The sequence below is a fragment of the Pan troglodytes genome, chromosome 1 (assembly GCF_028858775.2).
Source record: "Pan troglodytes isolate AG18354 chromosome 1, NHGRI_mPanTro3-v2.0_pri, whole genome shotgun sequence".
NCBI lineage: Eukaryota > Metazoa > Chordata > Mammalia > Primates > Hominidae > Pan > Pan troglodytes.
In genome coordinates, this window is record NC_072398.2 from 230,082,597 (window position 1) to 230,109,610 (window position 27,014).

The window sequence follows — 27,014 nt, forward strand, 5'->3', positions numbered from 1 at the left end:
CCCCTCCCTTCTTCCCTCCTCTCCCTCCCTCCCCTACCCTTTCCCCTCCCTCCCCTACCCTCTCCCCTCCCTCCCCTACCCTCTCCCCTCCCTCCCCCACCCTCTCCCCTCCCTCCCTCCCCTCACCATCTCCCCTCCCTCCCCTCACCCTCTCTCCTGCCTCCCCAGACCTGTCCCCTCCCCCCACCCTCTCCCCCTCCCGCACCATGTCACCCCCAACCCCATACTGCACACTGCCTGTGGGCTCTGTCATGGAGGGACCCTTCTGTGGGAAGCCATTTCCAAAATGGAAGCTCCTTGGAAAGGCTGGTGTGTGCAGGGACCAGGTTAGGGTGTGGGACTCGCCCATCAAACTCAAGGAAAGGGCAGGCTCAGCTGTCACTGCTGCCCCGTGGACAGGGGACCCAGTCCCGGCCTGTCCAGGACTCTATTCTCAGCACCTCCAATCACGGGACCCCCACCCTGCATGGCCAGAGGGCTTGGTGCTCACGCCTGCAGCCCGCCCAGCTTCCTGGGGGACAGAGGTCAGGGAGGGGCTTCCTGAAGGGGCACGCAGGCTGAAATCTCAAGGGGGAGGTGACCTTGAGGGGAGTCCACAGGCAGAGGATGGTAGAGTGCCCGCAGGGGCTCCGGGGGGGTGGAGGGAAGTGGCAGCCCCTGTGCCCACGCTGGTCTCTCCTCAGAGGTGCCTGGTCCAGGTGGCCTTCCGGCCAGTGCTGCCCGAGAAGCTGATCCGCCAGGAAGCCCTCCCACTCCTGAACAAAGAAATGGAGACCAAATCTGTGCGTGGGGCCCGGGAAGGAGGGGCGTAGGTCGGGGAAGGGCCCTGTTGCAGGAACAAACTCCACCGCCTTCGAGTCCTGGGGGGCCCCAGCCGCGTGCCGGGAGCACAGGGTAGACCTTTCCCAAGCAATGCACATGTCGAGCTGTATCTGAGGTTAAAAAGCTTGCTCACCAAGACCCTCCCTTCTCTCTGGAAGGCACTGCCAGGCGGGAGCAGGGAAGGGTGGGCTCTGGAGGTGGGGGCAGTAGGGGCTGTGACCCAGGGGTGCAGCGGATGCAATGAAGGGCCCCTCCAACAACCTGGAGGCCCCGGGAGGCGCACCTGAAACACAGAGTGTCCTGCAGAATCTGCCCCACAAGTGCCGGCCCTGGAGGTGGCCTCGAGGCTCCTGCCACACTCCAGATGCACCCTTCCCGGCCTGGCTTCCTCCCAGGGGTTTGCCCTTCCCGGCCTGGCTTCCTCCCAGGGGTTTGCCCTTCCCGGCCTGGCTTCCTCCCAGGGGTTTGCCCTTCCCGGCCTGGCTTCCTCCCAGGGGTTTGCCCTTCCCGGCCTGGCTTCCTCCCAGGGGTTTGCCCTTCCCGGCCTGGGTTCCTCCCAGGGGTTTGCCCTTCCCGGCCTGGCTTCCTCCCAGGGGTTTGCCCTTCCCGGCCTGGCTTCCTCCCAGGGGTTTGCCCTTCCCGGCCTGGCTTCCTCCCAGGGGTTTGCCCTTCCCGGCCTGGCTTCCTCCCAGGGGTTTGCCCTTCCCGGCCTGGCTTCCTCCCAGGGGTTTGCCCTTCCCGGCCTGGCTTCCTCCCAGGGGTTTGCCCTTCCCGGCCTGGCTTCCTCCCAGGGGTTTGCCCTTCCCGGCCTGGCTTCCTCCCAGGGGTTTGCCCTTCCCGGCCTGGCTTCCTCCCAGGGGTTTGCCCTTCCCGGCCTGGCTTCCTCCCAGGGGTTTGCCCTTCCCGGCCTGGCTTCCTCCCAGGGGTTTGCCCTTCCCGGCCTGGCTTCCTCCCAGGGGTTTGCCCTTCCCGGCCTGGCTTCCTCCCAGGGGTTTGCCCTTCCCGGCCTGGCTTCCTCCCAGGGGTTTGCCCTTCCCGGCCTGGCTTCCTCCCAGGGGTTTGCCCTTCCCGGCCTGGCTTCCTCCCAGGGGTTTGCCCTTCCCGGCCTGGCTTCCTCCCAAGGGTTTGCCTTTCCCGGCCTGGCTTCCTCCCAGGGGTTTGCCCTTCCCGGCCTGGCTTCCTCCCAGGGGTTTGCCTTTCCCGGCCTGGGTTCCTCCCAGGGGTTTGCCCTTCCCGGCCTGGCTTCCTCCCAGGGGTTTGCCCTTCCCGGCCTGGCTTCCTCCCAGGGGTTTGCCCTTCCCGGCCTGGCTTCCTCCCAAGGGTTTGCCTTTCCCGGCCTGGCTTCCTCCCAGGGGTTTGCCTTTCCCGGCCTGGGTTCCTCCTGGGCGTGCACGCAAGGGGCAGCACTTGCCTTCGGCCTTCCGCGGTGAAGATGGGGGAAGGCACCAGGGTGGGGACCCCGGTTCTGGCCGCCTCCTCACTCCTTCGTGCCTCAGTTTATCCTCTGGTGAAGCAGACGCCACAGTCTGTGAGCAGCTCTGTGGGGGTCTGTGTGCCCCTCCGCACTGGCTACTGTCTTCCTCGGGCGCCCGTCGGCTTTTGCGTCCCCACATTCAATCCCAACTGCGGCTCCCGCGGTTCCCGCACTGGCCGCAGAGGAGCCACGGGGCACAGCTGGCTGTGTTTAGGGCCCTGCACAGTCCCACAGCCAGTCGCTCCCCCCACAGTTCCGAAAGGATATGGCCCCCCAGAGGAAGGACCGGCATAGACTGTCATTCTCCGTTCTTCGAGCACAGAACCGCGACAAGCTGTTCAAAGTCTCTGTCCCCCACGTCCTGGAGATGCGGAAGCGGGAGCTGAAGCCCAGGTGGGTCCAGGAGGGGCTGCCCCACCTGCTTCCCTCCAGGCCCCTCTGGTGGGACCCACTGTGGCCCCTGTGGAGAGTCCCCTCCCTACAGATTGCCCGGAATGACCCATGTGGCTGGAAGGACTGATGCCTTCAGACACAGCTGGATCCAGGTGCTGCCTTCCTGGGACCTACCCACCCCATTTCCCCAGGCCTGACACCCCTGCACACAGCCTCAATCCACGGGTGGGGAGCAAAGCCACCACCCCCCACCCAGCCCCCCGGGTGCAGAATGAGCCCTGGGAAAGCTCTGATGGGTGCCTGTGGCCCCGGGAAGGAACATGGCTCTCTAGCCAGGGGCCAAAGGCACCTGCCCCAACCCCTAGCCTCCAGCCACCAGCTGACGAGGACCTAAAGTGAGTGATGAGACCCCCACAGGAGCCAGAGAAGGGTGGAAAAGCCAGTTTGTCAGACACAACTGGGACAGCCACAGCCTGGGACCCTGGGACCCTGGGACCCTGAGGCAGAGCTGCAGGGGTCCGGCCCGGGCCGATGGTGGATGGGGGCAAGGCGGGAGCGCAAGCCTCTGACTTCCTTCTAGTTCCGACGAGTACCAGGCCGCCCGAGCCACCCTGCTCAGAGCGTTCCAGGCGAAGTTTGACACATTTGTAGTTCCCTGTGTTGTTGCCAGTGGCGACATCAAAGACAGGAAGGGGTCAGAACCCCTGAGCTTCAGGTGCGGGGTGCTCTGGCCAGAACGGGGTGTGATCAGCCGCAAACGCGCTGTCCCTCTGCTACTGCCCAACTCTGGGGCCTGGGCGGGCAGGGGGCCGCCCACCCTGCCCTCAGCATGCCCTTCCTATCCCAGCCCCCACAACACCCTGTACCTGGAGCTGTGGTGCCCGACGGTGGCACCATCTGTTGTGGTGACGTCCCATAAAGGCAAGACCATCTTTAACTTCGGCGACGTCGCTGTCGGTGAGGCGCTAAGCCCCGCACACACCTCCACCCCGGTGCCCAGGCACACCCACGCCTCCCCCAGCCCCACGGCCCACCCCTGGCAGAGGCGCTCCCTGGGGCCTGGGGCTGGGGCCTGACGCTCCCTGCCCCATTTCAGGGCACCGCAGTATCAAGAAGATCTCCATCCAGAACGTCTCTCCCGAGGATCTGGCCGTGTCCTTGTCCACCCAGCTCAGGCGGCCTGCGGGGTGGGAGTGGGGACTGGGGAGGGCGTGGTAGAGCCTGCAGACACCTGTATCCCCTCCTTGACGTGGACCCTCAGCTGGACTTCTCCCTGCTGAACCCCAACGGCCCCTTTGTCCTGCTGAACCACTCCAGCCTGCTGCGTGCGGGTGGGACCCAGGTCCTGGTGCTTTCCTTCTCTCCCCACGAGAGCATCCTGGTGAGTCCCAGGCCCACCCTGGCCACACTGCGGCCCAAGGCTCCCCACACTGCAGAACAAAGGCGCTGGCCGGGGCGGGCATCACCTGTGCTCAGGCCTGGGACTAAGCCTGGGTCTGCAAGCAGCCTGGCCCCCAGGCCCTCACACCAGCCGCCAAGTGAGCGGAGCTGACAGAGCCCCCCAGCGCTGTCTCAACTCCAGCGTTGAGAACCCACTGCCCCTGAGGCAGAGCTCCCCTCGTGGCTCCAGCAGACATCTGTTCCTGGCTGAGCGATGTGGTCTCTTTAGGCTCAAGAAACACTGGACATCATCACCAAGAGAGGCACGCTCACCCTCACCCTCCTGGGCACTGGCGTGGCATCCATGATCACGTGCTCCATTGAAGGCAGCGTCCTCAACATGGGCTATGTGATTGCCGGAGAGTCTGTGTCCTCAGGCTTCAAGGTGAAGCACACGTGGGCCCTGGTGCTGGCTCCAGCCTCCCAGGAGGGGTTTCCACCAGGCAGGACTCAGGCCAGCTGTCAAAAGTGACCCGTGGGTCGGAGAGCCCGTGGGGACACAGGTGGCCCCCTCTACCCCTCCTCTACACAGCTGCCGCCTCTGCCGCCCTCTCCTGCAGGGAACCCGGGGCCTGTTTCTGGGGAGGCTGCAGATGTCCCCTAGTCCTCCCCACCTCCCTGTCCTCCTTGGCGCTCTTTGTCCCTCCTCCTCAGCCCCTGCACAGAGCTCCCACCACCCACCACCCACCCCCTGCCCTGCTGCTTGAACTCACTCCTTTGGAGCTCAGCTCAGCCACCCGGGGGCAAGGGTTTGCAGCCCTCTGCAGTGAGCCGCACTGCCCTGCGTGCCCTCATGCCTCGCACTGCCCTGTGTGCTCTCATGCCTTCACACCAGCGTGTGCCCTCATGCCTTTGCACCAGCGTGTGCCCTCATGCCTTCACACCAGCGTGTGCCCTCATGCCTTCATGCTGCCCCATGTGCCCTCATGCCTTCGCCCTGCCCTGCGTGCCCTCATGCCTTCACACCAGCGTGTGCCCTCATGCCTTCACGCTGCCCCATGTGCCCTCATGCCTTCGCCCTGCCCTGCGTGCCCTCATGCCTTCACACCAGCGTGTGCCCTCATGCCTCGCACTGCCCTGTGTGCCCTCATGCCTTCGCACTGCCCTGTGTGCCCTCATGCCTTCACACCAGCGTGTGACCTCATGCCTTCACACCAGCGTGTGCCCTCATGCCTTCACGCTGCCCCATGTGCCCTCATGCCTTCGCCCTGCCCTGCGTGCCCTCATGCCTTCACACCAGCGTGTGCCCTCATGCCTTCACGCTGCCCCATGTGCCCTCATGCCTTCGCACCAGCGTGTGCCCTCATGCCTTCACACCAGCGTGTGCCCTCATGCCTTCGCACCAGCGTGTGCCCTCATGCCTTCGCACCAGCGTGTGCCCTCATGCCTTCACGCTGCCCCATGTGCCCTCATGCCTTCGCCCTGCCCTGCGTGCCCTCATGCCTTCACACCAGCGTGTGCCCTCATGCCTTCGCACGAGCGTGGGTCCGGGAGGGACACCTGCTTCTCCGCCTGGCTCAGGGCGGGTGCTGGAGGCAGAGCCCGAGACGGGCGTTGCATGGGGAAAGGGTGCTCTAAGGAGAGGGGGTGAGGGCAGGGAGGACACAGGTGGGGACATGGGTTCAGCTAAGCTGGGCCTGAGTGAGACTCAGGCGCCCTGGAGGACAGGTGACACCCCAGAGCTGTCCACGCACCCTAGGCAGGGAAGCCGAGCCCCAGCCTAGCAAAGGCCGATGAGAGGCTGGAAGAAGGGATGTTGGCACACAGCTCAATAAACCGCCATGTGTGCTGGCGTCATCAGGCCACCCGGGTCCCCACCTGGGTGTGGCCTCATAGCAGCAGCCAAGTCCTGGGCACCGACGACAGGAAGGGGGCGGCCAGGCAGGGGCTGGCGGGCAGTGACCGCGGCCTGCTCTCTGCAGCTGCAGAACAACTCTCTGCTCCCCATCAAGTTCTCCATGCACCTGGACAGCCTCTCCAGCACCCGGGGCCGGGGCCAGCAGCAGCTGCCGCAGTTTCTCAGCTCGCCCTCCCAGAGGACGGAGGTGGTCGGTGAGCGGGGGGTGGGGGGTGGGCGGTGAGCTGGGGGAGTAGGCAGTGGCCTGGAGGGGGACAGTTGGTGAGATGGGGGGCTGGGCAATGAGATGGGCTGCGGGCGGTGAACTGGCAGGGGCGGGTGGTGAGCTGGAGGGGGGTGGTTGGTGAGATGGGGGGGTGGGCGGTGTGCCGGGGAGGGGGCAGCTGGTGAGATGGGGGGGCTGGGCGGTGAGATGGGGGGGTGGGCTATGAGCTGGGGGGTGGTCGGTGAGCTGGCGGGCGCGGGCGGTGAGCTGTGTGGGGGGCAGTTGGTGAGGTGGGGGGGTGGGCAGTGAGCTGGAGGGGGCGGTTGGTGAGATGGGGGGGTGGGCGGTGTGCCAGGGAGGGGGCAGCTGGTGAGATGGGGCGGTGGGCTGTGAGCTGGGGGGGTGGTCGGTGAGCTGGCGGGCGCGGGCGGTGAGCTGGGTGGGGGGCAGTTGGTGAGGTGGGGGGGCTGGGCGGTGAGCTGGGGGGGTGGGCAGTGAGCTGGAGGGGGCGGTTGGTGAGATGGGGGGGTGGGCGCTTGGATCCATGGGAGGAGTTGGGGGCGCAAGGCCACTGGGGGGACCGGGCAGGACAGGGGCTCTGCAGGGGGCGGGCAGGGTGCAGAGCTCTATGCAGCAAGGCTTGGAGGGCAGACAGTGATTGCAGGTGGAGAAGGCCAAACTGCACCCCACCCTACCCGCAGGGACGCAGAATCTCAACGGTCAGAGCGTGTTCGGCGTGGCCCCCGTCAAGGGCGTCATGGACCCCGGGAAGGCACAAGACTTCACTGTCACCTTCAGCCCCGACCATGAGAGCCTCTACTTCTCCGACAGGCTCCAGGTGGTGCTCTTTGAAAAGGTGCGGCTCTGGCTCTGCAAGCTCAGCCCGGCCTGGCCCTGGCCCCACGCAGGGCCTTGCCTTTGGCTGCACTGCTCCACTTTGGAGGCCCTGAGGGTACCATGGCTGGGGGACTCAGCACCACACTGAGGGCCGTCAGTGGAAAGACCAGAGTCCAGGGCCCCACGGGGCCCCCAGGCCGTCCCTGCTTCCTTCCCTGAGCCAGCCCAGCTCTCACCAGCAGGACCCCTGCCGCCGAGCTTCGGGGACAAGGCCACTCCACTTCTTGTCCCCAGAAAATCTCCCACCAGATCCTGCTGAAGGGTGCCGCCTGTCAGCACATGATGTTCATGGAGGGCGGCGACCCCCTGGACGTGCCCGTGGAGTCTCTGACAGCGATCCCTGTATTTGACCCCAGGCACAGAGAGGGTGAGCCCCTCCCCAGGGAGGGAACAGACACGGGGCCTCCCAGTGCCCCTGTCCCGTGGATGGGGGCCCCGAGACCCAGCGGAGCAGGGCAGGGATTCCCAGTCTTCTACCCCAGAGCCAAGCAGGACAGCCACTGCTACCCAGAGTTCAGGAGTCCAGCTGCAGCCTCACCCCATGCCTCAGTCTGACCCTGAACAGCTCCCCTGGCCACACCCCTCCAGCCAGCTCCCGGCCAGGCCCTCTCTCTCCAGAAGCTGAGGAGCTGAGGCCCATCCTGGTGACCCTGGACTACATCCAGTTTGACACAGACACGCCAGCCCCACCTGCCACCCGAGAGCTGCAGGTGGGCTGTATCCGGACCACCCAGCCATCTCCAAAGAAGGTGCCCACAGCACTGCCCCTGGGGACACCAGGCAGCCCCCTCGGCCTCCCCTGCCCTGGGCAGCCCTGACCCTCCTGGCCTTGCCCCTCACTGGGCTTGTCCCGACAGCCGGGCTTTTCTCGGACTTCCTGTGGCAGCTGTGGGGTGGGCAGCCTGGTCAGAGCTGGGAGGGTGAGTGGAGCTGGGCACCCTCACCCCTAGTCCCACTGCTTCTGGGAGTGGTGCCTGGTCGCCAGCCTACAGGAGCCCCATACCCCACAGACCGTTGAGTTCAGCATAGACAGCGTCGCATCCCTGCAGCACAAGGGTTTCTCCATTGAGCCCTCCAGGGGCTCCGTGGAGCGCGGCCAGACGAAGACCATCAGCATCTCCTGGGTGCCACCTGCGGACTTTGATGTAGGTGCCTTTGGGCTCCAGGCCAGGGAGCCCTGGGAACGCCAAAAGCTGGGTGGGCTGACACCCCTGCCCAGTCCCAGGGGAGGAGGTGGCCGTGGAGGACCCAGGGGAGTCAGGTGGGCAGGGCAGTGGGAAGACAGCAGATCTCCTCTGGGTGCCCACTGGCTGAAGGCCTCTTCTCCCCTCCCCTCCTGTTCCAGCCAGACCACCCACTCATGGTGTCGGCCCTGCTGCAGCTAAGGGGGGATGTGAAGGAGACCTACAAGGTCATCTTTGTAGCCCAGGTGTTGACCGGCCCCTAAGCCTCTGCATAGAGCACCCTCGGGCCCTCCTGCCCACGCTCAAAGCCCTCCCCAGGCTGAGGGCCAGGTCATACTACCCTAGAGCCTGGGACCTGGCCATCCTCTGCCAGGCAGATTCCAATAGGCCGCCCTCCACATGGCGCCACGGCCACTTCCTGCTGCCCTGGACCCCGCAAGCCCAGGGACATCCAAGAGCACCCCTCCTGAGACCCCAGACTCAGAAGCAGCGAGAAGGCCAGGCCAGCCCGCAGCCATCCTAGCCAGACCCCCTCAGAGCCCCCAGCCCCCAGGAGAGCCCTCCACAGCCTGTCAATAAATTTTTTGTAGGCCAACACGTGCAGCCTGCAGTGTGGGTGACAGCAGGTTATTCCCTGGGGTGAGCACAGAATGGGAGGTGGGGACAGAGCCCTGGGGAAGCAGCCCCTCCCGTCACAGCCATGAAACCCACTTTGCCTGGCAAGGGCCTCCTAGAGTGGGGCCATCCTGCAGGACACCTGTGGGGAGGCCACCCTGACCCAAATTCAAGGAGAGCCCCCAAGCCTGGCGCCCTGAGCAGCAGCAGGCAGCCCAGAGGGCCGGGGTACAGCTAGAGCTGAGGCTGACCCAGAACCGAGGGGCCTGGGTGGTGGGGAGGGCAGGGCTGCAAAGCCCAGGGCAGGCCCCGGGAACCTCCAGACTTTTCCCAAGTTCCAGGACCCCGGATGACCCCAAGCAAAGGTGAGCAGACGGTGGGGACCCCCCAGCCTACTCATGCCCTCCCCTCCGCCCAGCAGGGGCCAGGTGAGGCCCAGCTCCTGCACTGAAGTCTCTATTTGTCTGAGATAAGTCTGGGCTCGGCTTTCTGGGCTCTGACCCACCCTTCAACAGAGAAGACCCCTCGCAGCCCGTGAGATGCTCCTGAAGCTCAGAGTGGTGCCTGCACCCCAACCCTGCCCTCTGGAGTCTGGCTTGTTAGACACTGTCCCCACAGAGCCCACCCAGCCTGGCCCTCCTGTCACAGTGCAGCACACCCACTGTGCCACCCCAACCAGCAGCCACCGGCAGACTGTACGCAGCCTTCCCTGGCCGGGTCGGGGGAGCAGATGGTGCTTCTGGGAGCTTTCCTGGGCACAGGCCTCAGGGACGCCGGTCTTGAGCTGCCTGCCCTCACCCCCAGCCCCCCAGGGCCCACAGTGCCTAGGAACTTGCCATTGCCCCAAACTTCAAGCCAGTGACATTGACCCCGCAGTGGCGTTTTGCAGGATTTCTGTCCAATGGGTCCCTTGCTGCCCTTCCTGCGGCCGACCCACCATGGCTCAAGCTTGCGCCACACCAGATGGGAGGGGAAGGCAGGTTCCGCCAGGTCCAGGCCAGGCCCCGGCCGCAGGAGGAGGTGCTACCAGATGGCAATGTTTCCTGAATAGGCCCCTCTCTTCTAAACCCTGACCCGACTCTCCTGCTGGCAGGCCTCTGGTACTGAGTGGCGAGGCCCGCCCAGCTCCCGCGTGGGGGCCGTGCCCACACCTTCCGGAACTCGGGGCTGTGGCCTCAGGCTGTGCTGTGCACATGCACTCCCATTCCCACTCCCGTGCTGGGCCTCCACGACCAGTGCAGTCAACGTGGCAGGAAGAAGGGCCAGGGGCTGGGGGAGCTGGGCAGGCAGGAAGGGCCCTTGAGGACCGTGGCACAGGCCTTGGGAGGTGAAAGGCAACTTCAGGCAGAGCCCAACAGTGGAAGGAGTGATGCAGTGAAGGGGCAGGTATGGGCAGAAGAGCCACGCAGAGGAGGCCCTGCCCTCCAGGGTCACTGCCCTTGTTGTAGGGGTGGGGGACACTGAGCAGCGCCCACATGTGGAACAGTTCTGAGCAAGGGGTGCGTGCCCCTCCTGCAGTAAGATGGACCCTGCCCCTTGCTGTGCTGACCACCTCCCTTAGCCTGACCACCAGACAGACGGTGTGCTGCTGGTCCCACGGAGAGCAGAGGGCACCAAGAGCCTAACAGGGCCCCTGGCCTGGTGGCAGAGGGATAAGGGTCTGGGGTCCCCCTAGAAGAAATGGCCCCCGGCCTGCCCCTGCACAGGGAGCAGCAGACATTGCAGGCTGAGGGAAGGGCGCTGGGCTCCCTGTGGCCCTCGGGAATGGAGGTCACATTCCCCAGGTGGGGCATGGCCCCCAAGGCCAAGTGCTTTGGGAAAGTGGTCTGCACCCAGCGCCTCAACAGCCCAGAGCCAGGGCCAGGCTCCAGCCCCCTGGGCCAGCCCCCAGACAGCGCCTGCAGCGCAGGTCCACAATCAAGTGTCCAAACACCAAGTTCGGGATGCCCAGCATCTTGGTGGCGTTACCCTACAGTCCACCTGGAGCCCGCCTGCGAGACTGGACCCGAGGGACCACACCCAAGGCACCCACGACTTTCCAGGCCAGCTCCCGAGGGTCCCCGGGCCGCGCCCAGACCAGCGGCAGAGCAGGCCGCGCTCGGCCGAGGTTAAGGCGCCGTGCCCGGGCTGAGGACGAGACCCACCGTCGCCTCACGAGTCTGGGCCAGGTGGAGCTGCGGGGTAGGGCTTGCGGCGGACAAGCCCTCTGAACACGTTGGGCGTGGCCCAGTGGGAGGGGATTGCGCTGAGCAGGGTATGGTGGGCGAGGCTTACGTTGGGCATGGGGCCAGTGGGCGGGGTTTGCATTGAGTGGAGGCCCAGCGAATGGGGGCGTCTCGTGGGCGAGGGCTCCTGTGGGCGGGGCCTGCGGCGAACGAGGCTTGCACTGGGCGGGGCCCAGTGGGCGGGGTTGATGCTGCGTGAGGCGTCCTGTGGGCGAGGCTTGCGACGAACGCGGTTTGCTCTGGGCGGTGCCCGGAGGGCGGGGTTTACCCTGCGTGGGGCGTCCAGTAGGCGTGTGCGCCTGTGGGCGGGGCCTGCGGCCAGCGGGGCCCGGTGGGCGGGGTTTACTCTGAGCGGGCGTTCTGTGGGCGTGTCATGTGGTGGGTGTGTCCTGTGGTGGGCGGGGCCCCGTAAAGCCGCGCCGCCGGGCTTTGCTCCAACCTCCGCAGAGCATGGCCCGGGGTCCGCTGGCCGCCGGCGGACTCCGGCTGCTGCTGCCGCTCCTTCCGCTGCCGCAGGTGGGTCGGGCGGCGTTCTCTCTCGGTTCGGCCACCGCGGGGCGGGTCCGTGCTCGGACCACGCCTCTCCCGGGCTCACCCTTGTCCCCACAGGTGGCGCTGGGCTTCGCGGACGGCAGCTGCGACCCCTCGGACCAGTAAGTCGGGGGGGAGGGAGCCGGGGCCTGGCCCCGCCCTATGGGGAGGCACGGGCGGCGAGGTCGGCCGTCCCATGCCCCGCCTGCTCCAGGTGCCGCCGTCCCCACAGGTGCCCGCCCCAGGCCCGCTGGAGCAGCCTGTGGCACGTGGGGTAAGTGGAGGCCGCGGCGGAGCCGTGCGTCCGACGATTCTGGGGCGGGGGTCACCGGGGCCAGGCCCGCCAGGCCCTTACCTCACCAGGCCGCCTCCGCTGTCGTCCAGTCCCGGCCGCTGGCGGGAACTGACCTCGAGCAAGCAGGACCTTCCCTCCCACCTCTCCCGCCTGGCTTCCGCGGGAGTCCCCTACGATCCCGCTCAGCAGTGGGGCAGTCGCTGAGGACAGCGAGTGCTGGGAGTGAGCCCAAGGCCACCCCTGGCCAGCCCGGGAGAGACAGCCAGGGCAGGCCCAGCAGCCCGAGGCCAGGCTCTGGCCACGGCGGTCTCCGACATGGAGAGACATTGTCTGCTTTTTATCCTGTTAACCTGTCTTCGGTGGTTGTGCCACGACATTCCCCAGGGTGCAGGTGCCCGGTGGCCGAGGGTCAGTCCAGTGGTAGAGCCTTGCTCTCCTAGGCTCATCCTGCTGGCGGTCCTCCTGCTTCTGCTGTGTGGTGTCACAGCTGGTTGTGTCCGGTTCTGCTGCCTCCGGAAGCAGGCACAGGCCCAGCCACATCTGCCACCAGCACGGCAGCCCTGCGACGTGGCAGTCATCCCTATGGACAGCGACAGCCCTGTACACAGCACTGTGACCTGTGAGTGCCTAGGTGCCCGCCAGTTGGGGGTGGAGATGGCGGGGGTAAATGCCAAGCCCGCCTCCACGAACCCACTCTGGTTCCCTGCAGCCTACAGCTCCGTGCAGTACCCACTGGGCATGCGGTTGCCCCTGCCCTTTGGGGAGCTGGACCTGGACTCCATGGCTCCTCCTGCCTACAGCCTGTACACCCCGGAGCCTCCACCCTCCTACGATGAAGCTGTCAAGATGGCCAAGCCCAGAGAGGAAGGACCAGCACTCTCCCAGAAACCCAGTCCTCTCCTTGGGGCCTCGGGCCTAGAGACCACTCCAGTGCCCCAGGAGTCAGGCCCCAATACTCAACTACCACCTTGTAGCCCTGGTGCCCCTTGAAGGAGGCAGGAGAACGGACCAGAGCTTGGAGAACGAACGCTTGGAGCCAAGGGCCCCAGCCCACCCCACCATCCCACACATTGCTGTGGCCCCAGCCTCGGTGCCATGTTACACCGGCCCCATGGCGTCACCCCCTAGGCAGGCTGCTGCTTTCAGCCTCAGCCCCTGGCCCAGCCCCAGCAGGCCCTCAGCCTGGAAGAGGCCTAAGCCTCGGGTGGGAGCTCAGGGCCACCTGTGACGTCTGCATCTTCTTGGAGAGAGAATAAAGTTTGTATTTAAGTGGTCTCTGCCTATGTGGGAAGGACTCTGGGACTCCAGGGCTCTGGGAGGAACCCTCGGGCAGCCAACCCCCAGTGCAAGCAGGCAGGGCGAGCATGTGGTCCCCGGCCTGTACCCAGTCCAGCTTTCAGGCTGGCATTCCTAGCCCTGAGCTGGGCAATGGGTGGTGTCAGGTGTCATGGCAGAAATGACTGGGGCTGTGTTTCTGTGGCTGGGCCAGGAAAACTCTTTTCCTTCTCCAGCCCCATGCCTTTGCCTGTTGCCCCCCAACCCAGGCTGGGACAGTGAGGCACACACAGGTCGGGCTGGAACATTTATTTTACACGGAGCCGGGGGAGTGGGGGCCAGGGGGCAGGGGCAGCAGCCTTCCCGGGCAGGCCTCCCCCGGCTGCGGCAAACCCAGGCTGGGACAGTGAGGCACACACAGGTCGGGCTGGAACATTTATTTTACACGGAGCCGGGGGAGTGGGGGCCAGGGGGCAGGGGCAGCAGCCTTCCCGGGCAGGCCTCCCCCGGCTACGGCAGCTGCACCTACTGGATCAGCTTGAAGGACTCCCCCGTCATCATGGCCACAAACTCTGGGAACAGAGGGGCAGGTCAGCAGCTTGCCCCGGCCCAGCCAACGGCTCCCAGGGCTCCAGGCCACTCACCCTCATAGTCGATGGTCCCGTCCCCATCCTTGTCGGCCTCCTTCATCATCTGCTCCGCCTCCACCTCGTTGAGGGGCTCCCCTGCATTCATTAGCACGTACCTACGGGGCCTGGCGCTGAGCCACTCCATCGGCCCTGCCCGTGCCCGCCCACCACCCGCCCCCCACCCACCCCCCACCCGGGCCCTACTTGAGTGTGTTCCAGTCAATGTAGCCCTTGCCCTCTTTGTCGAAGACACGGAATGCCGCCCTCAGCTCGCTCTCCTGGTTCTGGGCCTTCTCATGGTAAACTCCCATTAGTGCCAGGAAACCATCGCAGTTGAAGAACCCTTTGTCTGCAAGGGGCACAGCTGGGGCTCCAGGGACGGGGCACAGCACTCCCCATGGGCTTTGCCTCTTCCCCCCATAGGCACTGAGACCTGACCCAGGGCCCCCCCGAGGCTGCCCACCCCACTCCAGCCATGAGCTCACTGTCTCTGTCCACGTCCTTGGCCATTGAGGCCAGCTCACTCTTGGTGGGGTTGATGCCCAGCAGGCTCATGAGCCGCTCCAGCTCCCCCGTCTTCACCTCCCCGTTGCCCTCTTCGTCGAACATCTCAAAGACTCCCTTGTACTCCTTGATCTGCTCAGCCGACAGGCACTCTGTCTGCAGGGGACACCCGCACCGGCCTGACCAGGAGCCCCTTCTGCCCCTGTGTCCAGGGAAGGGTCAGAGGTACCCCCTGCACCCATTCCTCCATTGGCAGCCTTTCAAGGTGAGTGGTAAGAGAGGAGGCCCCCAGTGGAGAGCAGGCTTCCAGGACAAGGGGTCACATGCCAGGGGTTTGCAGGGCCAGCAGGGCTCTGCCAGGCAGCTAACAGGGGCAAGGGCCAGACAGGCAGGAGCCAGCGTGCGAGAGAACAGCAGCAGCTGCAGGGCCAGGCGGGCCAGGCCGCGGCCCTGGAGCCTGGCAATGGACACCGGGTGAGGCAGGTGAAGGAAGCCGAGAGCAGGGTGGGGAGGAGCCCAGCCCTGGCCCGGGAAAGGCTTCCAGCCCAGGATTGGGATACAGCCCAGGAAGCAGAACCCTGGGCTCCAGCCTGTGTGGCATTCCGGAGGGAGAGTACAGCACCGGGCCACACCTGCCTGCCACCACTGCTGCTGCCCATCTGGGAGCCAGCTTCCAGAAAGGGCTGCTCCACCCTGGCCCCGGAACAAGGGCCGTGTTGGTGGCAGTAGGGCTTGGCCCCCTCTTCTACCTCAGCCCCTTCCTGTCCAGGCTCCCTGGCAGGTCATTGCACCTCCAGGTTCCAGCTCAACCTACCCAGCCAGCCCACCAGAGACTCCATCGGGCACAGAGAGCAGCCTTACCATGTCGGTGGTTGTCTGACAGGATTCTGCAGGGTGGTGGCACCAGGGCTGCTGTGGGCAGAGTGCTGGGGCAGTGGTGGCAGCTGAGTTTTAGCTGGGCCTGGCTGCCTGGGGTCCCCGGGGTCCAGATTCCAAGAGCCTTTTATGGGTGGGAAATCCTGCCGGCCCTATTTTGGGACAGGCTCTCGGCCTTATCCACAGGGCCCCTTCCCGGCCCGCTTTGGCCTGGGCTTCCCCTGACCCTGAAGATGGGCACCGAAGGCTAAGTGCAGGGGCCAGGAAAGGGCTGAGACATGGCGGGACCCTCACACACGCTGTTCCCCGTGCTGTTCCCTCTTCACTGGACCAAGCTCCAAGTCTACCTTCCCAGAGGTGCGGCCCTCCAGCAGGTCTTCATGGGACCCTGGTCCCATGCTGTCATCACTTACCAGTGAGATTTCTTGTTGAAGACCCATCCTGGCCAGCTGGTGCTCAGTGGCTCAGAGCCTGGCCACCCTCCCATCCTGGTGGACTCAACATTGGCCCCGTGCCAGCATGTCACAAACTCTCAGGACAGGTCGAATGAACAAATGCATGAGGCACCGCTTGACCACCTTGTACAGGAGGGGCTGAGGGTCCACCATTCAGGGAGGAGACAGCAGGACATGGGCTGGGGGTGAAGGGGGAAAGGGAGCAAAACAGGGCCTGGGGGCTGGGCTGCCCGCTGGAAGCCAGGCACAGTTGGGGGCTATTTTGGGGTTTCTCAGGGAAACCTGATCTCCCTTCCACTCAGAACAGCAAAGCTGGCTCCCGAGGGGGCCTGGTGCCCAGGCTGGTCAGTATCAACATGCCACCGTGGAGCACACGCCTGCACACGTGTGTTCCCTCCTCAGACCCGCACTGAGCCCTCCCTGTCTGGGTCTAATTACCCACCAGACTCCTAAAGCCAGGGTCCAGCTCCTCCCTGCCCCACCCAGGCAAGAGTGTGAGGATTGCAGTGGCAGGTCAGGGCCCTCAGGGTCACACTCACACCTGCCCCCCGACTGGCCCCTTGATGGCATGAAGAGTCTGAGCAGGTGGGGCACTCAGTGTCCCCCGCCAGCCCAACCCTCTGCCTGCCAGAAAACCTGCAGCTACAGGATGCCTCCCGCTGAAACCCAGGCCAGCTGCTGAGACTGCAAGATTGACGCTGACGAGGGCAGGCCAACAGCCCAGGGCACCTCCAGCCAAACGGGAGCCGAGGCTGGAGGGAAGCGGCCCTGGGTCTGGTGGGGCCAAGGTCTGGTGGGGCCAAGGGAGGCCCTGACCTTCATCCTGGCTGCTCCCTGGCCTCAGCTTTCCCCTGGGCTGGGGCAGGGAACAATTCACGCACTGAGCACCTTCCCCCAGGGGCATAGAATGGGGGGAGCCGCAGCACCCAGGCCAGGGCCCATCCTGGGTTCTGGCTCAGGGTCTCCAGGTACAGGCCAGCTGGGTACAGAGACACAGAGAACTGCACTGGCCTCGTGGCCCTGGACAAGTCCCCCCCCCAACAACTCTCACAGCCAGTGGACAGCAGGCTCTGCCTCCTCCGTTCCCAGGCTTCCAGCGTTTGACATTCCTGGGCCGCAGCCCTGAAGGTTCCAGACATCCTGATGGGCTTACGAGTGAAACTCAAAGCTGTGACCCCTGGAGCCCAACTTAAAGCAGAGGGCACACCCCCCGCCCCGCCCGTAGGAAGGGGCAACATGGCCACAACCACCATCAACCCCTCTCCTCTCCATCTAGGCTTCTACCCATATCCAAGACCCAGTACAAGCAGCAGAACAGGTCCTCGCCCCCTAACCCTCTCTCCTCGTGCTGACCAGCCTCTGTGTGGCCTTTGGACATACCCTGTATCTCTAGGACCTGAGACTCATCCAATCTTTATTTTCCTTCTTGTGTCTCTTCTGATCACCGAAGGGCTATTCTCCATAAGAAAACAGAAAAAGAGGCTGGGCACGGTGGCTCACGCCTGTAATCCCAGCACGTTGGGAGGCTGAGGCGGGCAGATCACGAGGTCAGGAGATCGAGACCATCCTGGCTAACACAGTGAAACCCCGACTGTACTAAAAAAAAATACAAAAAAATTAGCCAGGCGTGGTGTTAGACGCCTGTAGTCCCAGCTTCTCCGGAGGCTGAGACAGGAGAATGGCGTGAACCCAGGAGGCAGACCTTGCAGTGAGGCGAGATTGCGCCACTGCACTCCAGCCTGGGCAACAGAGCGAGACTCCATCTCAAAAAAAAAAGAAAAGAAAAGAAAACAGAAAAAGAGAAAAACCCTGTAACAATTAGAATGCTGCCTCAGCCACGTTCAGGTGCAAGTGCAGTTGTGTTCATGGCCGTACCCAGTTATGCAGCAGATCTCTAGAACCTTTCACCTTGCAAAACGGACCCCCGCACCCATTAAACAGCATCTGCCCTCTTCCACCACCCCCCACCCCCCAGCCTATGGCAATCACTATTCTACTTTCTGTTTTTAAGAATTCGACTCCGGGGGCCGGGTGTGGTGGCTCACGCCTGTAATCCCAGCACTTTGGGAGGCCGAGGTGGGTGGATCACAAGGTCAGGAGTTCAAGACCAGCCTGGCCAAGATGGTTACACCCTGTTTCTACTAAAAAAATTAAAAAATAAAAAAATTAGCCAGGCGTGGTGGCAGGTGCCTGTAATCCCAGCTACTCAGGAGGCTGAGGCAGAGAATTGCTTGAACCTGGGAGGTGGAGGATGCAGTGAGCCGAGATTGCGCCACCGCACCCCAGCCCGGGTGACAGAGTGAGACTCCATCTCCAAAAAAAAAAAAAAGAATTCGACTTTTTTTTTTTTTTTTGAGGCAGAGTCTCGCTCTATCTCCAGGCTGGAGTGCAGTGGCGCGATCTCAGCTCACTGCAACCTCTGCCTCCCAGGTCAAGCAATTCTCTTGCCTCAGCCTCCCCGAGTAGCTGGGACTACAGGCACCCACCACCAAGTCCGGCTAATTTTTTATACTTTTACTAGAGACGGGGTTTCACCGTGTTAGCCAGGATCGTCTCGATCTCCTTACCTTGTCATCCGTCCACCTGGGCCTCACAAAGTGCTGAGATTACAGGCATGAGCCACCGCACTTGGCCTGGAATAGGCGTCTTTTTTAAGGCTGAGTAAAATGTTATTCTCGGGATGGACCACACTCGGTTTATCCACCATCTGCTGATGAACACTTAGGTGCTCCCACCTCTTGGCTGTTGGAACTGCTGCTGCAATGAATATGGGCGGGCATGAAGGTGTTTCATAGATGTGATTAGTATTTAAATCAGTAGGCTGGGCATGGTGGCTCATGCCTGTAATCCCAGCACTTTGGGGGACCGAGGCAGGGAGATCACAAGGTCAGGAGATCGAGACCATCCTGGCTAACATGGTGAAATGCCGTCTCTACTAAAAATAAAAATAAAAAAATTAGCTGGGCATGGTGGTGCACGCCTGTAGTCCCAGCTACTTGGGAGACTGAGGCAGGAGAATGGCGTGAACCCCAAGGAGGCAGAGCTTGCAGTGAGCTGAGATCGTGCCACTGCACTCCAGCCTGAGAGACAGAGCGAGACTCCACCTCAAAAAAAAAAAGAAAAAGTATTTAAATCAGTAGACTTTGGGTAAAGCACATGACCCTCCATAATGTAGGGGGGGCCGCATCCAGTTAGTTGAGGACCTTAAGAGAAAAGACTGAGGTCCCCCAAGGAAGAAGGAATTCTGCCTCCAGACGACTGCAACATCAGCTCTTCCCTGGACGTTGCCTACAGTGCAATCACACGGGCCAATTCCTCAAAATGTCTCTCGTCTGTGTATATGACAGACGTATATAAACAGACATACACACATATACACATCCCCCTGCTTCTACCACAGAGGGTCACCGCAGACATCACCACTGCCACTGAGGGTCTCCAGTGAGAAGACACTGAGAGACCCCACCCCACTCCAGGGCAGCAGCCTCAGCTGCAAACCCACCCCACCTGAGCCACATGACACAAGGTGGTCATTGTGTCCACAGGCAGGACTCTGATGGTCCCTGCAGGTGGTCTAGGACCCCTTCTGTCTGGTTCTGCTTCCCCCTTCCTGTCACAGGGGCTGACCCCTAACAGGGAGCTCCTATCCCAAACTCCATCTCAGGGTCAGCTTCTGGGGAGCCCCAGCTGTGACATGATGGATGTTGGTGGTGGACCCCCCGCTGCCAAGCTGCAACCAGGCACCAGTGCGGGACGAAGACACACGCCCCTGCACAGTCACCTGTTACACTCACTGGTGGTGTGTTGGAAGGGCAGAGGGATGGACCAGGTAACTGCCACCAATCAAGGCTACAAATGGTAGGAGAGAAAGGGGCACTTGAAAGCCAGGGGTGAGCCCAAGTGTGAGCGTCGGGGGCCCTCTGTGGTTCAGGCAGCATCTCTGCTCTCCACTCTGCAGTGGGAGGGCAGCGATTCGGAGGCCCAAGTCCAGGACTTAAATCAGAGCCGGCAGGGCCCTGGTGGGGACATCCAGGTGGGTGTCCCCTGGAGTTTGATCCCCAGGTTGCTCTGAAGCTTCCGCGTCTGCAGGGTTGCTCACCACTCCATAGGAAGAGCTGACACTCCCACCCCCAATGCTGGAAGGACCCAAACCAGAGGCAACACTGGTTCCCCCGAGCCCCACCTGCCCTGGTAGCATGAGGTTGGCTCTGAGGGTGGAGCTGCAGCCGGAACCTTGCTGCGGTCGAGTGGAACCGGTGCTGCTGCGGCATCTACGGGGTCTGGACCCACAGGGCTCCCTTGGGCCTGGAGCACGGGCTCGGTAGGAAAAGGACTTCACGGCTCCCGGCTTCTCCTGCCGTTCCCTTCCTTGTGCAGCTTCTGCCTGAGGCCTCCTCAGCAGAGCCCAGGGCAAGCAACAGTGATGGGGCGAACACCGGAGCCATGGCCCCTTGCACACAGTGTCACCTGCTCAGCCCTGGGCTGGCCCCTTCCCACCCTCATCACCTCCAGCTGCCCCACGGTGGCTTCCTGGAATTCCCCCAAAAAAACTGTCCCTTTGAGTCCTCGTCTCAGTATCTGCTTACGGGAGCCCGGCCTGGACAAGGGTGAAAAAACAAAGTGAAGCCCGAACTCCAGACCCGCAGACCCCACAAGGACGAGGGGATGTGAGCCACAGGGCCCTGCACTCCCAGCACCGCACAGGAGATAGCTAGAGACAATGCCCTGGGCCTAAAACGCAACGTGAAACCTCTAAGGTGGCCACTAAAATGACTGAAACTGCTTGTGTAACCTCCACACCTGCGGAGGAAAAAATAATGACGAAAATGTAATAAATCGAACAGAACACAGGAGGGGAGAAAGAAGCATAAATAGAAAGCAGAAAGCCACATTATAAAAGTACATTCAGGGCCAGGCGTGGTGGCTGTCACATATAATCCCAGCACTGTGGGAGGCTGACGTGGGAAGATGGCTTGAGCCAGGAGTCTGAGACCAGCCTGGGCAACATAGTGAAACCCTGTCCCTACAAAATTACAAAAAAAAATCAGCCGGGAGTGGTCAGTGGTCCCAGCTGCTCAAGAGCCTGAGGTGAGAGGATCGCTTGAGCCAGGGAGGTTGAGGCTGCAGTGAACTGGGATTGTGCCACTGGACTCCGACCTGGGTGACAGAGCCAGACCCTGTCTCAAAAACAAACAACAATAAAACAAACAAAAACAAACAAACAAAACAGAGGAAAGAGCTCAAAGAGTTGAAAGTGGTTGTTTCTGAGAAAGGGCAGGCCGGCGGAGGGGCTGCAGGTTACCAGCCCTAAAAACCATGGATTATTTTGGGAAATGCAGGCTCGTCTTGGAACAAAGCCTTCCGGGACCAGCGCGCAGAGCTGCCAGCAGCCCCGGACCAGCAGCGGGGGCGGTGCCAGGGCTTCTCCCGCCATCCGCAGTCCTCAGCTGGGTTCCATAAAGCCGGGCTGTGCCTCAGCTTCCCTCTGCGAAGTGGGGAAGGAGGAGCGAAGCCCACCGCGCCCTGAGGTGGGGCCTAGCGCTGCACTAGAGGCTTCTCGCCCTTTTTTTTTTTTTTTTTTTCCGAGACAGAGTCTTGCTCTGTCGCCCAGGCTGGAGTGCAGTGGCGCGATCTCAGCTCACGGCAACCTCCGCCTCCCGAGTTCAAGCGATTCTCCTGCCTCAGCCTCCCGAGTAGCTGGGATTACAGGCGCCCGCCACCACGCCCGGCTAATTTTTGTACTTTCGGTAGAGACGGGGTTTCACCATGTTGGCCAGGCTGGTCTCCAACTCCTGACCTCAGGTGATCCGCCCGCCTCGGCCTCCCAAAGTGCTGGGATTACAGGCGTGAGCCACCGCGCGCGGCCGTTTCTCGCTTCTTGCTTGACGTTCACGTGGCACAGCCTGTGGGAGCCTGTGCTCGCCACCGCTGTGCGTCCTAGAGGCGGCGGGGAAAAGCGGGGGAGCCCGGATCACCCGGCCCCGCCCCGTCATCCGGCCACGCCCCGTCACTTCCCCCCCACCACGGCCCGCCTTGACGCCCGCCCCACCCTGTCTCGGCCCCGCCCCACCTGGAAGCTCCGCCCCGCGTCGGAAGCTCCGCCCCGCGTCGGAAGCTCCGCCCCGCGTCGGAAGCTCCGCCCCGCGTCGGAAGCTCCGCCCCGCGTCGGAAGCTCCGCCCCGCGTCGGAAGCTCCGCCCCGCGTCGGAAGCTCCGCCCCGCGTCGGAAGCTCCGCCCCGCGTCGGAAGCTCCGCCCCGCGTCGGAAGCTCCGGGCTTTCCCACCAGACGGCGCTCGCAGGCCGCGCGGAGTCGGGGCGGTCCCGGGGCCTGGGCGTCTGGCGTCACCCCGCTTGGAGTGGGAGCTGGGCCGGCCGGGGTCGCCGTCCGAGGCCGGTCGTGGGGATTTCGAGCACTGCGAACACGGCGCCGTCCGCGCCGCCCTCCGTCCTCGGTCACACACGGCCCTGTGAGTTTCCCTTCCGGACTCCCACCGTCGCCGGGAACGAACGGAGGCGCCGGCTGCGGCCCCTCAGGGTGCCCCGACCGCGGCTCCCGAGAGGCCCCTCGCCAGCAGCCGCCCGCGCCGCGGAGGGCTCGGCCCGACTCCCTGCTCCACCTCGGGGCGCAGTGGCAGCCAGGTTCCGGGGCTCCTCCGTCCGCGTCCTCCTCAGCCTCGTTCGAATGTGACAGCAGCTGGGTCATGTTGTCCAAACGTACCTGGAGCCCCAGATCCTCCCTGCAGCGCGTGCCCCAGCGCGCCCGGTGGCCCAGGAGCCCCTGCACCCCCGCAGCCGTCCTGTCCCGCCTCCTTCCAGCTCCCAGAGGGGACCGCAGATGGGGACTCCCGGAGTCCGGGCCTGGGGGCAACACCCAGCCTGAGACAGGCAGGCCCTGGGCTCGGGCGGGCATGGATCTGGCCTCAGCAGGGCCCCAGGAGTCAGGTTGACTCAGCCCCTCACTCCTGCCACCCTCTGCAGGGATGGGGGGCTTCCTCCCCATGGTCACTCCCAGAGGTCCCAGCTCGGTGCCCAATCAAGGCCTGACCCCCTGGTCCCCAGGGGCTGCTGGAGAGGCCGAAGGGCAGGAGAGACAGACCCTTAGAAGTATGATGGGGGCCGGGTCCTAGGTAGCTCACACTTGTAATCCCAACATTTTGGGAGGCAGAGGCAGGCGGATCACTTGAGGTCAGGAGTTTAAGACCAGCCTGGCCAACATGGCGAACTCCCCACCCACAACTCTACAAAAAAATACAAAAATTAGCCGGGCGTGGTGGCACATGCCTGTAATCCCAGTAACTTGGGAGACTGAGGAAGGAGAATTGCTTTGGTGATTGAGAGGCGAGGTTGCAGTGAGCCCATGTCGCGCTCGCCACTGCACTCTAGCCTGAGCAACACAGGGAGACCATCTCAAAAAAAAAGGCCGGGTGCGGTGGCTCACGCCTGTAATCCCAGCACTTTGGGAGGCCAAGGTGGGTGGATCATGAGGTCAGGACATCGAGACCATCCTGTGAATGGTGAAACCCCGTCTCTACTAAAAATACAAAAAAATTAGCCGGGCATAGTGGCGGGCACCTGCAGTCCCAGCTACTCGGGAGGCTGAGGCGGGAGAATGGTGTGAACCCGGGAGACGGAGCTTGGAGTGAGCCGAGATCGCGCCACTGCACTCCAGCCTGGGCGACAGGGCGAGACTCCGTCTCAAAAAACAAAAAAAAGTCTGGTGGACAGGCTGGGCCTACCCCCAGGGGACCCCAGGGCAAGCCTGGGCAGAGCTCCAGGAGGCGTGCAGCAGCGCCCAGCCAGTCTCAGACGTGCGTCAGCCACAGGCTCCAGGGGCCACGTGCCTGGCCACACCTGCTGGTTTCCAAAACACCCAGCACCTGCAGGCCCAGCCTCCCCAGGAGGGGCAGCACCCCTGCTTGAGGACTCCTGGTTCCACCCAAATCCCTGCTGCTTGGGGTCCTCTTCCACCCCTGGGCAGCCCCCATGCCCTCAGGCCTCCCAGACCACCACCTTGGTCTGTGCCCCCTCCAGGACCTCACTGGTCCCTACGCCGTACCCCACCCCTTATTGCCTCCTCCAAGCAAACCTTGCATCAGCTCCCAGGAGACACACGCTGGAGCATGCTGGAGCCTCAGGACAGCATTCTAGACAAACAGCCTCAGGCCCCAAGGGCAGTCCCAGGAGAAGGCTGTGGCTTTGGGGTGAGTCCTGCCTAGGAGTCAAGGGGCTGAGACCCTGGGGGTTCTGCATGGAGCCCTGGGCCTGGATGGCCCTGCTGAAGGGCCACAGCTGCCCCCTCCTGCCCCAGGGCATGTGCTGTGGTGCCTGCCTCCACTTCAGAAGATGTTGGGGCTGCACTTGGGTCCCAGTCATGAGTCCCAGGGACTCCACTGCCCTGATGGGCTGGGCTGACATTGTATATTCTGGACTCCCTGAGGCCAAGGCCTGTTATCTCCAAGCCTTGAAGATGGGAACTAGTGGAGCCTAGGCCTGGGGGCAACACCCAGTCTGAGAGGGGCAGGCCTGCCTCTCACGCCTACCCCCAGAGAGCTTCAGCCACTCCCAAGGGCTGGCCAAGCTGGCCTGGGTGGACACTGCCCATCTTCCCCACGCCCAGGCCAGCACTCCCAGGAGTCCCTCCTGCAGGGATATTGGCAGCTCCAGGACAGTCCTCAGCTACACATGTCCCCACCGTGTGCCCTGCCAGCCTGTGGCTCTGCAGGCCCCTGAGACACCCTCCCCATGCCTGCTGCTCCACCCAAACATTTAGAAGCATCTCATGCTAAAAAGGTCCAAAAAGCAGCCCATGCTCTCCCACCTCTGCTGTAACAGCTCTGCTGCCCAGTTGCTTAAAACACCCAGGTGTCAGCCTCGACTCCCCCACTGTCCTCGACCCTGTACCACCAGCAAATCTGTCACTCAGGAATACCCAGCCCTGCCCAACCTTCACAGCCCATCTGCACTCCTCTCTGGTCACCCTGGCCCTACAGGACGTTCTCCTGTCAGCCGCCAGAGGGGGTCATGTCCCTGCTCAGAGCCCCGCTGCTTCCCATCACGCTGTCGCCTGCCCTCGGTGAGCTGGCCCCACTGGTCAGCGTGTTAGGCTGGAAGGACTAAGACACCACACTGTGGCCTCTGCTCAGAATTTATCTTTTTTCAGAAAACAGGTGATGAATGCTAATGGCCTTTTTGGCAAGAATGGAAAAGCTGATCCTCAAATTCATGTGGAATTGCAAGGGCCCTGAATAATCAGAACAATCTTGAAAACAAGAACAAGGCCAGGCACGGTGGCTCACTCTTGTCATCCCACCACAGTGAGAGGTTGAAGTGGGAGGATCTCTTGAGCCCAGGAGTTCGAGACCAGCCTGGGCACCATAGGGATACCCTCTGTCTACAAACAAAACATTAAAAAAAATTAGCCGGGCATGGCCGGGCGCAGTGGCTCATGCCTGTAATCCCAGCACTTTGGGAGGCCGAGGCGGGCAGATCACAACGTCAGGAGATCGAGACCATCCTGGCTGACACGGTGAAACCCTGTCTCTACTAAAAAATACAAAAAAATTAGGGGGGCATGGTGGCAGACGCCTGTAGTCCCAGCTACTCGGGAGGCTGAGGCAGGAGAATAGCATGAACCCGGGAGGCGGAGTTTGCAGTGAGCCGAGATCGTGCCATTGCACTCCAGCCTGGGTAACAGAGTGAGACTCTGTCTCAAAAAAAAAAAAAAAAAAAAAAATTGCCAGGCGTGGTGGCGGGCGCCTGTAGTCCCAGCTACTGGGGAGGCTGAGGCAGGAGGATGGCGTGAACCTGGGAGTTGGAGCATGCAGTGAGCTGAGATCATGCCACTGCACTCCAGCCTGGGTGACAGAGCGAGACTCTGTCTCAAAAAAAAAGAAAAAAGAAAAATTAGTCGGGCATGGTGGCACCTGCCTGTGATCCCAGCTACTTGGGAGTTTACTTGGGCCTGAGAGGTAGAAGCTGCACTGAGCCGTGATGGTGCCATTGCACTCCAGCCTGAGTGACAGAGTGAGACCCTGTCTCAAAAAATAAAAATAAAGGCCGGATGCAGTGGCTTCTGCCTATAATAGCAGCGCTTTGGGAGGCTGAGACAGGTAGATCACCTGAGGTCAGGAGTTTGAGACCAGCTTGGCCAACATGGCGAAACCCCATCTCTACTAAAAATAAAAATTATCCGCATGTGGTGGTGCACACCTGTAATCCCAACTATTCGGGAGGCTGGGACAGGAGAATTGCTTGAACCTGGGAGGCGGAGGTTGCAGTGAGCTAGGATCATGTCACTGCACTCCAACCTGGGCAACAAAGCAAGACTCTGTCTCAAACAAATCAAAAAAAGTTACCATATTACCCAGCAACTCTGGTCCTAGGTATATGTCCCAAAGAATTTAAAACAGATGTTCAAAGAAAAGAATGTGTGTGGCCAAGCACAGTGGCTCACGCCTGCAATCCCAGCACTTTGGGAGGCTGAGGGGGGCAGATCACCTGAGGTCAGGAGTTCAAGACCAGACTGGCCAACATGGTGAAACCCCATCTCTACTAAAAGTGCAAAAATTAGCCAGGCGTGGTGGGCACGCCTGTATTCCCAACTACTCAGGAGGCTGAGGCAGGAGAATCGCTTGAACCCGGAAGGCGGAGGTTGCAGTGAGCCGAGGTCACACCACTGCACTCCAGCCTGGGCGATGGAGTGAGACTCTGTCTTGGGAAAAAAAAGAATGTGTATAACAGCATTGTTTATAATAGCTAAAGGACCACCCTGGGCAATAGGATGGGACCCCATCTCTACAAAAAAAATTTGTTTTAATTAGCCAGGCATGGTGGCAGGCACCTCTATTCCCAGCTACTTGGGAGGCCGAGGCAGGAGGATCACTGGAGCCAAGGAGGTTGAGGCTACAGCAAGCCATGATTGCATCATTGCACTCCAACCCCACCACAGAGCGAGACCCTGTCTCTAATTATTTATTTATTTTATATTATTTATTTATTTATTTATTTATTTATTTATTTTGAGACCGGGTTTCATTCTTGTTGCCCAGGCTGGAGTGTAATGGCACGGTCTCAGCTCACTGCAACTTCTGCCTCCTGGGTTCAAGTGATTCTGTTGTGTCAGCCTCCTAAGTAGCTGGGATTATAGGTGTGTGCCACCATGCGTGGCTAATTTTTTGTTTGTTTGTAGCTCTGTCGTCAGGCTGCAGTGCAGTGGCGCAGTCTCAGCTCACTGTAACCTCTGCCTCCCAGGTTCGAGTGATTCTCCTGCCTCAGCCTCCCGAGTAGCTGGGATTACAGGCGCGTGCCACCATGCCCGGCTAATATTTGTATTTTCA

The 27,014-nt window shown here is 62.4% G+C and overlaps 3 protein-coding genes across 7 annotated transcripts in view; 2 read left to right on the forward strand and 1 right to left on the reverse strand.

Annotated features, from left to right (window-relative positions):
• CFAP74 (cilia and flagella associated protein 74) overlaps nt 1–8,868 on the forward strand; it is an 88,853-nt gene extending 79,985 nt beyond the window's left edge. Inside the window, exons 27-39 of one of the 2 annotated variants that reach the window (XM_024355833.3) lie at nt 684–782; nt 2,550–2,689; nt 3,270–3,404; nt 3,537–3,646; nt 3,786–3,841; nt 3,951–4,070; nt 4,359–4,514; nt 6,052–6,181; nt 6,894–7,048; nt 7,324–7,456; nt 7,678–7,838; nt 8,100–8,234; nt 8,435–8,868. In XM_024355833.3, coding sequence (XP_024211601.2) covers nt 684–782; nt 2,550–2,689; nt 3,270–3,404; nt 3,537–3,646; nt 3,786–3,841; nt 3,951–4,070; nt 4,359–4,514; nt 6,052–6,181; nt 6,894–7,048; nt 7,324–7,456; nt 7,678–7,838; nt 8,100–8,234; nt 8,435–8,536 — 1,632 coding nt within the window. In that variant the 3' untranslated portion in view covers nt 8,537–8,868. The remainder of the gene's footprint in view (nt 1–683; nt 783–2,549; nt 2,690–3,269; nt 3,405–3,536; nt 3,647–3,785; nt 3,842–3,950; nt 4,071–4,358; nt 4,515–6,051; nt 6,182–6,893; nt 7,049–7,323; nt 7,457–7,677; nt 7,839–8,099; nt 8,235–8,434) is intronic. The other variant, XM_024355834.3, reaches the window with a different exon arrangement.
• A 2,654-nt stretch (nt 8,869–11,522) lies between these two features.
• Nucleotides 11,523–13,212, forward strand: TMEM52 (transmembrane protein 52). 3 transcript variants are annotated; one of them, XM_016952457.2, is made up of 5 exons: nt 11,526–11,629; nt 11,723–11,766; nt 11,877–11,918; nt 12,380–12,558; nt 12,649–13,212. In XM_016952457.2, the coding sequence occupies exons 1-5, from the start codon at nt 11,564–11,566 to the stop codon at nt 12,927–12,929; spliced, it is 612 nt and encodes a 203-aa protein (XP_016807946.1). In that variant the 5' UTR covers nt 11,526–11,563; the 3' UTR covers nt 12,930–13,212. The 3 variants fall into 3 exon arrangements, with proteins under 3 accessions (XP_024211604.1, XP_016807946.1, XP_063662210.1); XM_063806140.1 differs by having other exon boundaries at nt 11,859–11,918; nt 12,649–13,065; XM_024355836.3 differs by having other exon boundaries at nt 11,523–11,766; nt 12,649–13,065.
• A 303-nt stretch (nt 13,213–13,515) lies between these two features.
• On the reverse strand, nt 13,516–17,840 carry CALML6 (calmodulin like 6). 2 transcript variants are annotated; one of them, XM_003949274.6, is made up of 6 exons: nt 15,637–17,840; nt 15,209–15,259; nt 14,329–14,503; nt 14,048–14,192; nt 13,859–13,959; nt 13,516–13,786 (listed from the first exon to the last, which is right to left on the reverse strand). In XM_003949274.6, the coding sequence occupies exons 1-6, from the start codon at nt 15,661–15,663 to the stop codon at nt 13,740–13,742; spliced, it is 546 nt and encodes a 181-aa protein (XP_003949323.1). In that variant the 5' UTR covers nt 15,664–17,840; the 3' UTR covers nt 13,516–13,739. The 2 variants fall into 2 exon arrangements, with proteins under 2 accessions (XP_003949323.1, XP_016807938.1); XM_016952449.4 differs by lacking the exon at nt 15,209–15,259.
• Between the last annotated feature and the right edge of the window lie 9,174 nt (nt 17,841–27,014).

Bases quoted from the DNA above. Each gene is read 5' to 3' on its own strand.
- TMEM52 (XM_024355836.3), top strand. From the start codon at position 11,564: ATGGCCCGGGGTCCGCTGGCCGCCGGCGGACTCCGGCTGCTGCTGCCG. The intron at 11,919-12,379 runs GTAAGTGGAGGC...TTGCTCTCCTAG, and splicing joins AGCAGCCTGTGGCACGTGGG to GCTCATCCTGCTGGCGGTCC. The intron at 12,559-12,648 runs GTGAGTGCCTAG...GGTTCCCTGCAG, and splicing joins TGTACACAGCACTGTGACCT to CCTACAGCTCCGTGCAGTAC.
- CALML6 (XM_003949274.6), bottom strand. From the start codon at position 15,663: ATGGGTCTTCAACAAGAAATCTCACTG. The intron at 14,504-15,208 runs GTAAGGCTGCTC...TGTCCCCTGCAG, and splicing joins GTCAGACAACCACCGACATG to ACAGAGTGCCTGTCGGCTGA. The intron at 13,787-13,858 runs GTGAGTGGCCTG...CTCTGTTCCCAG, and splicing joins CGGGACCATCGACTATGAGG to AGTTTGTGGCCATGATGACG.